At 43.4% G+C, this 13,407-nt stretch overlaps 1 protein-coding gene across 2 annotated transcripts; it reads right to left on the bottom strand.

Annotated features, from left to right (window-relative positions):
• Positions 1-4,417: 4,417 nt before the first annotated feature.
• On the bottom strand, positions 4,418-13,188 carry LOC120681812 (protein RCC2-like). 2 transcript variants are annotated; one of them, XM_039963429.1, is made up of 17 exons: positions 12,826-13,188; positions 10,612-10,673; positions 10,479-10,546; positions 10,179-10,300; positions 10,073-10,102; positions 9,489-9,594; positions 9,299-9,350; positions 9,096-9,213; positions 8,986-9,016; positions 8,793-8,816; positions 8,587-8,711; positions 7,004-7,085; positions 6,712-6,834; positions 6,559-6,612; positions 6,408-6,477; positions 5,896-5,926; positions 4,418-5,051 (listed from the first exon to the last, which is right to left on the bottom strand). In XM_039963429.1, exons 1-17 carry the CDS (start codon positions 13,055-13,057, stop codon positions 4,714-4,716), a joined length of 1,668 nt encoding a protein of 555 aa, XP_039819363.1. In that variant the 5' UTR covers positions 13,058-13,188; the 3' UTR covers positions 4,418-4,713. The 2 variants fall into 2 exon arrangements, with proteins under 2 accessions (XP_039819363.1, XP_039819364.1); XM_039963430.1 differs by lacking the exon at positions 10,073-10,102 and having other exon boundaries at positions 4,420-5,051; positions 12,826-13,174.
• Positions 13,189-13,407: the final 219 nt, after the last annotated feature.

Here is a 13,407-nt window from a genome sequence, read left to right as displayed (position 1 = left end):
TCAATTCTTCCATAAAATACATTGAAATGCTGGAATGATTCTAACAATCTAGCATCTCCTGATTTGCAGTTATATGCTTAACAAGTGGAGAGACGTCATAAAGACAGTGCTAATTTGTCTTGCTTAAGAATCATCAGTAGGTTATTAGAACAGCTCTGAAGCTGGAACTGCAATGACATGAACAGGCACAACATTTCCATACCAAAATAATTGCGATTACGACTGTAATCAACAATGCTCGTGCCCGAAAGGTTTTCTGATTCGTTATGGGGGCGGGGCTAATCCCCGTCCTAATCAGTCGATCTGTACGTAATACCAATGCATTAACCTGGATCCTTGTTGGCAATGATGGGATAGCTGTGTTATCCTATGCATAGGCAATTGCAATGATAGATGTGGGCTGATGCCTTGTCATTTGTTAGACAGGCATGCATATTGGGGGCATCTATCTACCTACCAAAGCCTTTCCCTGCAGTTGGGGCAGCATGTCAACTTGTTATATCATGCTATGAGGGAATCATACATGTTATATCAAGTTGTGCCATCAAATTTTCATCAGTCTTAACAGCTTTTATACAAAAAAAAAAGCTTTTCAAAATTTCCAAGCAGAACCTTTTTTTCCTGAAATGAAGTGAAGTGAAACGATAACAGAAATTAGAAATCAAGGCTTTAAAATAGTTAGAAGAGGTGGGACTTCAATTTCAAATCAGATTTGCGTGTTTGACAGCAAAACCTGCTACTAGTACCAACAGCTTTAGGTGGGATGTTGAATCTTCTAGTTGAGGAAAGAGTGGGGAAAGAATATGGTTGTCTATGAATGCTGACTAATTGGTTTGGGAAATACCAGAGAATCTTATGCAGCTGGGAGGGAGGACAATGAAAACACGAGACAAATCATTCGCTATGATATTTTACTGAAGAAATGGAACATTTCCGGTGATGCATGTTATCTGAATTTTCCGTTCCATGCAAATCTGGCGGTACATCTTTCACTGACTTCATGAAAGGACAAAGATACCGCATGCAGATCTACCTCAACTAACACCAATCTCTTTTTCGCTCCATCGTCATACGGCAAGGGAAAGGGGAATCATGGGCTCGGAAGAGGAAGCCGAACAAGGACAGGGCACCTCATTAGCAGCAGCTCGAAACCTTCAAGAGAGGGGGATGCTGAAAACGATAGGGGTTAGCTGAGTGGCTCTAATCCCAGCTTTTGGCTTGATAAACTGGGCTGGGCACCAGGACAAGGAGAGCTCACCTAATGGTATACGTCTAGATGAAATTCCAGTTTGTGTAGTACTCCTGATGGTATGATCCTTTCCTCTTTTTTTTTCTTGTTTTCTTTTTTGGGTTAGCTAAAAGAGCGCCATCATGCAGTGCTTCCCATATCCGTGCGCCACCTAATCTCTTTGACAACGGAGTCATGTCAGATTAACTGCCCCCTCAGAAGCTGCTCGTGCAGGTTAGAATGCCGGGATCGAAGGACGATAACGCCTTGCATCTTTTGTCCTGGCATGTATGATCGATGCTCTTGGCTACCCAAAGGCCACTGGAGGAGAGCCTATGGATTGGATCGATCTACAAGGAAGTGTGCTATCAAGAAGAGACAGGTGCGTGAGACTGTTTTGTACGCCGATCACCACTCACCACTGAAGGAATGAGAAATCTGCTCCTGAAATAAAAGCCGCGACTAGATCTAGATCCCACTGACGCATGCATGGGCGTTCAGTTCGGATTTCGGAATGGACTCATCGTACGCAGCAGCTGCCCGTGTCAGTCAGCAGGCTCATCCGGGTATCCGGCCCACACGCCACACTGCATCATGTCCCGGGACATCTGCTGGCTGCTGGTGCTGCATCGTGGACTGGGGGGCAAGCACATGCGACGTCGCCGCCGGGGAGCCGGGGTGTTAAACGAACATGATACCATTTATGATATTTTGAGTGATTTTGGTGATCGAATGACAATACAACACTTGAACTAATATGATTGTTAAGATGACCATTCTCAGGTTTTTAGGTTTAAATGATGACAAAGAAAAAAAGAAGATAGGCGTAGCAAGGATCGAAGGGCCGCCCCTACGGGGGTTCCGCTACCCGGTTGGCGAACGGGGGTCGAGGGGGTGCCGCCCCTCGCGGGTCTCAGGGCAGCACCATGAAAGTTTTTCGGTCAGTAGCACCGGAAGCACCGACGCATGAGCATCGGTGCATCCGATGGTTGTCGGAAGAACCGACGCCATGGTATTTTGGTGCAGAAGGAAATCGAAGTCAAGTCAGCTTATAGGCACTGGATGAACCGATGGTTAAAAAAGGGCCATCGGTGCATTGGGTGTACTGTGTTCCAGAGACGATGCAAGTCGCGCAAGATCCAAGTCTTCAGCACCGGTTGAACCGGTGAAGCATCGGTGCTTACCATCGGTGTAATGACGTCAGCAGAAGAGGAGAATACTATGAGTGACCGGTTTAACCGACGGGAAAGCATCGGTTCAACCGGTGGTCACTGTGTCAGCCGTCAGGAGTTCAACAGCTACTTCGGGTATTAGAGTGACCGGATGAACCGACGCTACCCCAGACAGAGGCATCGGTTCATCCGATGATACGCAGATTTTCTGCTGACCGTTGGAACAACAGCTACAAGACTTGGTGGCCTATATATACGCCTCACCCCGGCCATTTGAAGATTGCTGGAGTTGCTAGACTTCCCACACATACTCAAGAACACCTCCAAGCCATACAAGAGCATAGTGATCATATCCTTAGGCCTTAGCACACTTTGAGAGTGTTGTGTAAAGGTTAGCTCTTAGTGAGTGTGATTGCAAGGCCTTGAGCCTTTGTGCTGTGGTTCTCTAGTGAACCAAAACAAGAGTTTGGTGCGCCGGCACCTTGGAGCTTTGAAGCTCGCCGATAACGTCATCGATCCTCCGACTTGGTGTGGAGCGGCGACGACATCTTTGTGCGGGGGACGTGGAGACCCTCATCCTTTGTGGAGAAGCTCCTTAGTGGAACCCGGGGCCAAGGTGACCGTGATTGTGTTCACGGAAGAGACTTGGTGGCCGAGTAGCAATACTCTTAGTGAGTGCTACAACAACGTGGATGTAGGTGTGCTTTATGACTAACCGAACCACGGGATAAACACCCGCGTCAAGAGTTTGATATCTCCTATCCCGCTCAATTAAGCTTCCGCATTTCATACTAGCAATTTGTATGCCTTTACTTTCATAGAGTAGTTTCTTGAATAGTAAAGACTATAGGTTGCTAAACTCTTTTGGAATAGGGGTTTCACACTAGAACAACCATAGTTGCACATCTAGATAGTTTGTTTTAGTTTAAGTTTTGTGCAAATTAGTTGGAGCCATAGGTCTAAGTTTTTAGAGTGCCTAATTTAGCCCCCCCTTAGGCTGAGCACCCGATCACTTTCAGCTGTCGTCCTCTCCTCGTCCATACCGTCTCGTCGCCGTCCTCGCATGCCATGTCATGTAGGAGTTGAATTTATCGTCGTGGGCATGCCCAAGGGCCGCATGTTCCCCGTGTCGTATGGCAGGGGAGGGGAGGTGTCCGTCCAGCAGCAGCTGCTGCCTGCTGCCCTGCTGGTCCTAGCAGCTACGTACTCTCAATTACTACTAAACTAGGGGAGTCGGTGAAGGGCTGCGGTTGGATTGGTATCGGGCAGCCCGCAAGTCAGCGTGTTGACACCACAACAGTACTGATCGATTCGCGGATGGATGAATGCTCGCGGAGAAGAGGAGGCTGTTCATGGACACGAGCTACCTCGCCTACAGACCTGCACCTACTTGAGCATAGCGTAGCTCGGCTGGTAGAGCATCGCGTTGTTGATCGAATTCGGCGCCAAAAAAATACTCGTGGATCTACGTACACCATGAGTAGTAGATTTAAAGAAATGAATAGGGCTATTTATTTGAACAGGGCTATGCGTTCTAGTGCACTCAAATCGTCCAGTAGTAGCGCAGAGAAATGAATACTAGGAAATAAACAGCGATTCAGCAGAGTGCGTAAGTACAGCCGGCTAACCAAATTAGAGGCCTAGTACCCGTCCTACGAAAGAACAAATGATTTGGTCGTTAGAGAATAATAAAGCAGGTGAGGGGCAAGCCAACTTCGTCAACAGGCTCATCTAAGCCCAGATTGGGGCACTACAAAAGCTAGGGTAACTAAAAGCAAACCCTCTTCAGATCAAGCAGACACTAGAACCTACTGTCAAATCCACACAATGACCAAATAGAGCAGGATCATGTGACGGGGACGGGATGACATACCCAGCAGCATCAAGTAAATTCAATCCTTGGACTCTTGCTGGGATTCTTCATGCTTCGCTGCCACAATGGCCTGCGATCAACTCCTCCACAAGACCACAGCCACAAGGACACAAGGTACTGATGGTTAACTGAAGGGACGGACAGTATGATTGAACAGGATAAATCACTCTAATGATGGATCCATAATAGCCTAAAACCAAATGTGAGATTAACATCAACAAAGAACACAGATGTACAGGTTAGAACATTTCTAGACTTGCAATCAGATGGAAGGCTCAATTTGGAAAAGGGGGGCAAAAAAGAGATGGAGTTTTTGAATAGCTGCAATTGGCGAAATTGAGGTACGGCCGGAGGCTTTGCTACCAAAAATTAAATCTTCAATGGTTGGATCACATCAGGTGTTAGAGATCACTTGATCTGACTTCAACACCACCTTATGATCACTTCCGGGGTCTTCCTCTCTTTCCACCACGGCCACCCGATCTTCCAGCTTTCTGAGCAGGGCTCTCAGTTTTCTTAGGGCGGCCTCTGCCTCTTCCAGATGGCTTTGCCTCAGGAGCTGCCTTTTTGGCTCCCCTGCCTCTCCCCCTATTAGAGGGTTTGCGGCCACGCCTACCCTTGGCCTCTTCTATTTCTCCGTTCTCATCATCTCCACTTTCATCCTCATCATCTTCCTCTTCTGATTCAGAATCATCCTTGGTTTTCTTGCGCTTGTTGGCACGTGAATTGGAGCTGGCAGACGCCTTCTTGGTTGCTTGCACCTCCACCTTCTCCTCTACTGCAGTGGTGAATTCAAAACCATCCATAAGCAAGATAAGGAAAACAACAAATGATACCAGGGGTAACCAAGTTTTGAGTAGGTAAATAGGTGTATGGTACTCCCTCCGTTCATTTTTAGTAGGCATATTAGAATCTGAAATTTTATTATGAGGTATACTTTGACCACCAATTTCTCTTACAAGAAAATTAAAGTTGTATTTAAAGATATTGGAAATAAGAATATATTCATATAACATTTACACGCTAAACATGCATATAATTTGAATAGTCATGGTCAAATTGATGAAGTTTGGCTTTTTAAAATTCTATAATGCGCCTACTAAAATGGGGGGAGTATTGTATAATTTGCTCTTGAGAACATACGGTTACTAGTATTCCATCATCCTAGACATGAAAGAAACATGAAACAATCGTAAACTTGGTATCTTTCATTTAATTGTTTTCGACTAATGATAACTCAGGTCCAAGTGACTATTTGGACCCAAAAATAGCCCAATAGGTAGATATGAGCTTGTATATCTCTCCTCTAATCAATCAATCTATTATCCTCACTTACATGGTATCAGTACAATTGTGATCTATTGTAGTGGGGTAGGTCTTCATGGTAAACAGGTTGGCCTGAACCCAGTGTGCCCTTTACATAGATGCCCCACGGGATAATGTTTAGGTTCAGGGCAACTAAATTCAAAATTAAATTCACTTACATGCAGAAAAAACATTAATGATTTACAATGTTTACAGCAATACCCTTCTACAATGTATTTTAACCAGCAATATAATGTTTCAAGCTTGCAGAGTTACACCTAACTGTGTTATTTCAAAACAAACGAGGGAATACAAACCTTCAGTTGTATCACCATCATAAATCTCCAGCTGAGCATAAAAAAAGATGGTATTAAAATATATATTAAAATATAACAAATTAAAACCACATACACCAAGCACTGAAGGATGCAAAAGGCTAACATGACATCTACATTGCAAGTAATAAAAGAGTGCTCAATGTTGAAACATGTTACTATAAATCCAGGTATAAACTTGCAATCTCATCCCGTATGCTTCATCCATTGCTAAAGGATATAGGTCATTAGGAAATATATGACTACAAATTTCTCATTAGGAAATAACCATGCTAAATAGACAATATTTGCAAGACCCATTCATTTAATTGTGATCTACAAGCTATATGTCTAAATTGTCATTTGATCGATCATCTGGGTATATCACTATGGAAAGGACAGCTGGTGATTAATCAGACCCATTTCTTGCTGTGACCTCATGATCCATTCTATTGAATGTTTAACCTAACATTAAGCAACTGAAAAGTACATGAAACAAAGTGTTATTAAGTTACCTTATCAAGTCGATCACCAATATTTGCCCTGTCCACAACAATTAGAGACAGTCCGTATCCACAACCAACACTGGAGAAAGTAGTCTCAAATTAATATAGACTGCAATGTCAACAGGGAATGAAAACTGACACATTCATTTAGTGTAATTACCTTGTAACATGCATTCCCTCAAGAATGTCAACCTTTTTGGGATTAGCAGAGGACCTGCAGCACAAATATATGTCAAGAATGGCCAATTAGACCAGTGTAATAAGTGATGGTTTTGTACAATCAACATATTCTAATAATTTTATATAGACATACTTCTGCCCATTAGGCCCATAACCAAGCTCTCCATTCTGGGCAACACCCCAGCTTATGCATGAATCATCAGCACCAACAACATGGTGCATGTTACCAGAAGCCATGCAGCGAATATTCCAACCACTGAAGCAAACAAATCATCAATTGAGCAGATAACTCAGGATAACAATGTTACATCAGGCAGCTAACTGTGATAAATAAATAACCAAACAGCCTCTAAAAAAAGGACAAGCAATAACATAAAGTAGTAGGTTTTGGAATTCTGCATTATGGTGACAAGTGTGTAAGGAACCTTAAATCCATTACAGGCTTTGGATACATCCAATCATCGCCTGTATTCTTCATCTTTCCCCACATGTACAATTGTCCACCACCTAGCAATCAAACCAAATAACCAGAAATTAATAACAAAGCAGAGTTCAAACTATACAGATAATGCTTTTCACAAGCAATGAATAGCAACCGCATGTGAAATATTTTTTTTCATCAGACAAACATAAAATATTAAAATCCAACATGGTTTAAGTTAAGTATAGACCAGATTACTTCAAGGGTAATGTCAGATGCTTCATGGTGCAATTGACACTAGAACCAAGCACAGGTAGAAACATTATGACTGAATAAGAAAAACATATACATATCCCTGCATAGTTCAAAAAATATTCACCATATGACATGATATAGCATAAAATTCATTAGACTACAAACAAGACAGTTGACCCAAGGCTCACAAGTCACATAGTGTCACCAGATTCAATAAGCTTGCAATAAATAGCTTGATGGCAAGCAACCTGATAAGCATTTTATTTGCACTCCTAAATAAATGGAACAATCGGTTGTATAGTTTGCAGCTGATGTAATTAACAAGATTTTTATTTCCCTATTTTATCGCAATTGAATTTTAATATTTAATAAAAAGGGCGTACCCAGTGCCGTAGGCTTCCCGCACTGTGCGGGGTCTGGGGAAGGGTTGTTTTTTAAGCCCCAAGCCTTACCCACACAAATGTGCAGAGGCTGGGGCTCGAACCCGGGACCTTCCGGTTACAGACGGTAGGCTCTACCGCTGCACCAGACCCGCCCTTCAAAACCTTTTTAGTCCCTGAAACACAATAACATGAACCACCACCAAAAGGGGAAAAACTATGTATTGTGGATCCAAAGACTGTTCATGGTTCAGGACTTCAGGTACGGGGATATCTAGCTAGAGCCTTTTTCTTTGTTTCTGTCTAGCAACAATATCTTTTTTTTTAAGAAAACAACAATATCTAGTTGCAACACAGTTTAGAAGCAGAGGACCAAACAAAAGCAGTTCCACCACATGGGATCAGCAGGATCCATCACAATGCCAAACAGAGCCTAACTCTTCGACCACATCTAGATTCTCATCGTCTACAAAATTAAGTGTGAACCATCAAAGTAACTGTACGAGAAGACATTGAATGGTAGGCTTGTTCGTATAAACCCTTATAGTTCATTTCCCCCCTCAATCCCCTCCAATCGACAACGGAAATGATTTATCCAAACTAGCCCTAACTGAACTAATGTGTAAATTTGTAATGTGCGAGATAGTGTCAATATTCATGAAGTAACCAAGTACTGAGGACAACTGTTCTACAGATTTCCATGAGATGAGCACTTACATGTATGTTCGTCGAAAAACTCAGGTTTAAAGGCACCCGCATGGAAAGTTATAGACACACAGAAAATACCAAAAGATGGTACATGAAAAATGCCAATATTACCAGCACTTATCATTTATGATAGTTCACCATGCAAACAACCAAGGAGCCGCATAAACCTATTATCCCAACGGTTCAAATAGCATATACTAAAATGACAAGAACAGTTTGTGCATCAGAGCTAGCTGTGCCATACCAGCTGTGCATGCAGAACTTGAGGAACCAGCTGAGACAATAGCATTAGGAGGCAGAACATTGTGCTTCTGGAAGATTTCTACAAGACGAGGTTGCCATTCATCCTTCTGTTCTCTGTGGCCCAACCTAAATAAAAAGGCAAGATGTTATATGAACCAGTTGGGCTTGGACAATGCTACAGTAGGATGCATGCCCATAATATCATACCTTCCATATCCACCAAAACCCCAGCTGCCAAAACACCCAAAAAAAACACAGTAAGAGAAAATAGAAAACCTTAGAACTGGAAAAATTGATATGTCCTGCACATATGTGGACTACAGCATATATAGAGGAACTCATGCTTATTAACTACTTCAGTTTTGAAAATGTGTAAATAAATGGTGAATAAAACACATACGTGTAAACAAAGCCACTGGAATCAACTGCAACTGCAACATAGAAGTAAAGAAATAGGGTTGATATCAGTGTTAATCATGATGACTCGAAAGAAAGAAAGAAGAGGAAAACCTGTATGATTAGTTCCGCATGCAACTTTGACTACAGTTTTCCCAGAAAATGTAGCTATTGCTCGCGGCCGGGGCTGAGGATCATACGTCAGCTTGACAGACGAATCTTTAGCATTGTACTGAAATAACATAAATCAAATCGTAGTGTAAATAATAAATTCAAAGAATAGCCAACCAGTGCAAAAAAAGGGAGTAACAGCTAACCTCATTATCAGTTCCATGCCCGAGTTGACCATATTGGGGAAGGCCTGCTGTACTGAATAGCAATATAGCATAGAAGAATAAAATAATGCCTCAAAAAAACTGACGAACAACACCCACTAACTACAGCCAAAGCAGATATAAATCAAATGAGGTTCAATATTTCTGGTTCTGGATTTCCAGTAAGACATACAGTATAGAAGAGCCTTCCACTGATGACAACCAGACTGTAAAATCAGCTCCACATACAGCATTGGTTGCTTCGGCAACGATACAGGGCACTGGCGATGACTCAATTTCTGCAGCGATTGTAGGACCCCGCAGAAAAACAGCAATATGTCAAATCAATTCCAGAGAAAGAAATGTTCACAAGATTCTAAAGACTAATTAATGGCCTTGGACAATGATAATACCATTATGCTGAAGGATCTGACAAAGTTAAGTTTATCAATTGTCCCACAAACAGGTTATTAAAAAAATTAACTGCTAATAATTAGGGGTAAAAGGAATGTATGAAATGTTATTCCAAACATGTTCCAAGATAAATTTGAGTTCACATGAGACGCTACATCAAATTACTAGCAGCTCATCAAACAGAATAGGAAAAACGAATTTTGACTAATATATTTACATGTGAGCAGAGTATTTATATCCATGATAGCTTAAACTTAAAACACATACAATCCTTCAGCACCAAAATGATATGTACAGGGACAAAAGTGGTGTGAGTTGTAATGAGTACAGGGGTGGTCTAATCCCTGTACTCTTTCCTTTTCCCTATCTTAAATGAAATGACCCGCAGTTCTCCTGCAATGTTCGAGAAAAGATATGTACAGGCACTTCTGTGACTAATCAGAGACAGTAAGAAGTGAAGGGTACCAACCATTCCGCAAGGAGCCTGTCCCTAACTGCCCATGCTTATTGTGGCCAAAAGAGAATGATTTCCCATCATCAGTTACAACCACTGTATGATTTCTTCCAACGCTTGCTTTGATGATTTTGTATCTGCAGGTACCACAAGTGTATGTTAACGTCTTGGAACACATAAAGACTATGTTTCACAGCTTCAAGCCACTCATATCAATCTATTTCCTAATCAGGCCATGAGTCTACCAGTACTATACACAGCTGTTAGCAAGAAAACTGCAGGTACAGAGTTCGCTGTTGTACTCAATTATCTTACTTTGATAGTTGTGAAACAACAGTAGGAAGGTTATGCAGAAGAGTATCCCCATGCCCTAGCTGTCCCTTCTGCTAGAAAGCAATAGTGTTAAGTAATACGTGGCACAAGTGCAGCTAACTATTCAGATTTATACCTCATTGCGACCCCATGTATAACATCTGCCTTCAGCATCCAAAGCAACACAGTGGCAAGCAGCTGGGAAAATGTTAAAACAAGTTGTTAGCAAAGACTGAAAAGTCTATCAAGTTGCTAAGCAAAATACACAGAATGTTGAAGAAGAAATATAATGTCACAATTCACAGTGCCTTAATAATTCAACAATCAAATCGTGCATGAGGTTACTTTTAGAAAGGAACAGTAAATTGGGGTTTTCCATCTTAAGAAAATTTCCACACTGCGCTGTTATAACTACACCCCAACCCCTCATATCCCATGCCGCAAGTAGTGTCAAGACCTCTTGCGCCACCAACAAGCACTCCTGGCCAACTGGCCTCCATGCCACCTCTGGTTCATCCCTCCAAGTGCACAGAGGGATAGGGGAGAAGAATGGCAGGTTGGCTGTAGAGGCAAAAAGGTGTTGGGAAAGAACTGGGGCACAGGGCCCTGACTGTTTGGGCTTCCATCACTTCACCTCTTGTTTCTGATCCAAGTAGACCGACCCATATGTATCCGTTCACCTCCTCAACCCGTGTGCGCCTTGTTTTTCTGGGTGCACAGCTTTTAGGCTTTCCATCAGTTCAGCTGCTGTTATTGGTCCAAGTAGACCAACCCAAATGTATTTGCGCACCCCCCCCCAAAAAAAGTCAGTGTGCACGCCGGCTCATCATGGGAAATACAAGCACAAGTCACTTCCGGGTTAGTTCTCAAATCCTTGGTCATAATCAAACTAATTTGGCGCTATCTCAATTACAGCTTTTGATGAAATTACAATGTTAAAGGCTTCAGCTCCTTATTCCTTTTGCATTTGCACTTGTTCCCTAAACTAATCTTCTCAACTGTTCATAATTATTCCCTAAGAAGGCAATACTCTATTGGCATATTATTTTTCTAATTCCAAGCAGTTGTGCATATCACCCGATTGTTCAAGTATGAAGTAACTGACTAGAATTTTCCAACATTTTCCGCATACCACCGGGTTAGCAAGAATTGATGATCGAAATTCATCAAGGGGTTGTATCTATGTTCACTGCATTATTCGATTCAATACGTGCCTAAAGACCTAAATTACAAAACACCAACTAACAAGTTTTCTTACACTGCGACGTTGGTGCCACTAAGGCTGTACTGAAAAGTTCGACCTATCACCTATCATGGGACCACAGTATCCAGGGGCGGATTTGGGCCTAGGGCCACAGCCCTAGGCGTGGACCAAATCCCCCCCTTATACCCCTCTTGAAATTTCATGGCCCAGCTGTTATTCCTATGGAGTGGCCCTACCAATGGCCCGTCACTTCATCAGCAGAGGTCCACGTTCGCAGCCCAACTGCATCTTCCGTCTCGCCTTGCACGTACTTACGTACGCCGTGTGCATCTGCTCGAGCCAGCGAGCGCAACTCTCATCATCTGCCCATCTCAATTGAATCGCACTGCTTCATTCAGGGACCAGCCACATGCGGTGTTCGTGCGTCCTGCCCTTGCGTGCGTGATATCATGCCCCATGCCTTGTGCCCAGACGCCTAGCGTTGCTGCGTTTGCACAATTGCACACTGCTTCCTGCAGTTAAGGCAATACAGCTGTGTTGGAGAGCAGCCAGTAGTGCTATACTACAGAGTTTGGCTCTTTGTATCTATGCAGCTGCAGCAGGTCAGTGGTTGCCTCCCCTAAAAACTAATGTTTGCCAAGGGGAAAGAACAACTGTGCAAAATTATTTCGTGCAAATCTATCAACCGAACCTCAGATTAGAGCTCAAAACTGATCGAAGTATCAAATTTCATAGACAACCATATCAGATTAGACTTCAAGAGCAAAGAAAATTATATTAGAACTAAACTTGTAGTGGCTGTATAGGATCAATGCTATAACGAGTGGCCCTAGGCGTGCGGTTTCACCAGCTCCGCCACTGGCAGTATCGTATTTTTGCCGCCATTTCCTATACAGACTTGCTAAAACCAGAAGGCTAACTTTTCAGCGTGAACTCATCCAACGATCCAACCACTGAAAGCAACCACCAACTCCAAACAAGGGCCACAGACCAACTCGACCTGCCTACGTTTGATTGCATTTATGATCACAAACTAATCTAAACATTTCTAAGCATCAACTGCTTCTAGCTCCTCCCATCCCGCCAAGAAAAAAAAAACTAGCGCACACATCATCTCAAACGCGGGCTAGGACGCCGGGAACTCACTGCAGCCAGAGCCGACGAAGCGGATGTCGACGCCCATCAGCGGCCGCAATCGCGTCGGGGACACCAGGTTGCCCTGCCCCCCGCCCACCACCTTCCGGCCCATATTGTCGAAGCTCGTCCCGCCGCAGTACAGCAGCTCCCAGCCGGAGGCGCTGCCCTTCACCTCCGCGTCCTCGTCGCCGTCGGCGGCCGCGGCCGCGGCGTCCTTCTCGAGCTCGGCGCTGGCCGACATTATCACCGGCGGTGGCGGCGGAGGCGGAAGATTTCGATCGGAAACCCTAGATTTGGTACGAGGAAGCGGGGAGGGGAAGCAAGGGATGGATTTGAAACAAGCGACACTCAGATTGAAACTTTCTTCGAGCAGGTGGGTGCAGTGTGGATATATAGTACACTCGGTTTGGCCAGTGGAGCCGGCTAATTAAAGAAGACCTGGAGATATTTCAACGATGCCATCGGCGAGCATGACTTGTGGGCCAATACTAGTTGGTGGCCCACTTGTCACCGATTTGGTTCTGTTCTCCTGCATCTATGGTTGATTCTTTCACATGGCTATGGTTGAACTTTTTTTTTTCCTTTTTCCTT

Source organism: Panicum virgatum, chromosome 7N (assembly GCF_016808335.1).
Source record: "Panicum virgatum strain AP13 chromosome 7N, P.virgatum_v5, whole genome shotgun sequence".
Taxonomy (NCBI): Eukaryota; Viridiplantae; Streptophyta; class Magnoliopsida; order Poales; family Poaceae; genus Panicum; species Panicum virgatum.
This window is presented reverse-complemented; position numbering and strand designations above follow the sequence as displayed.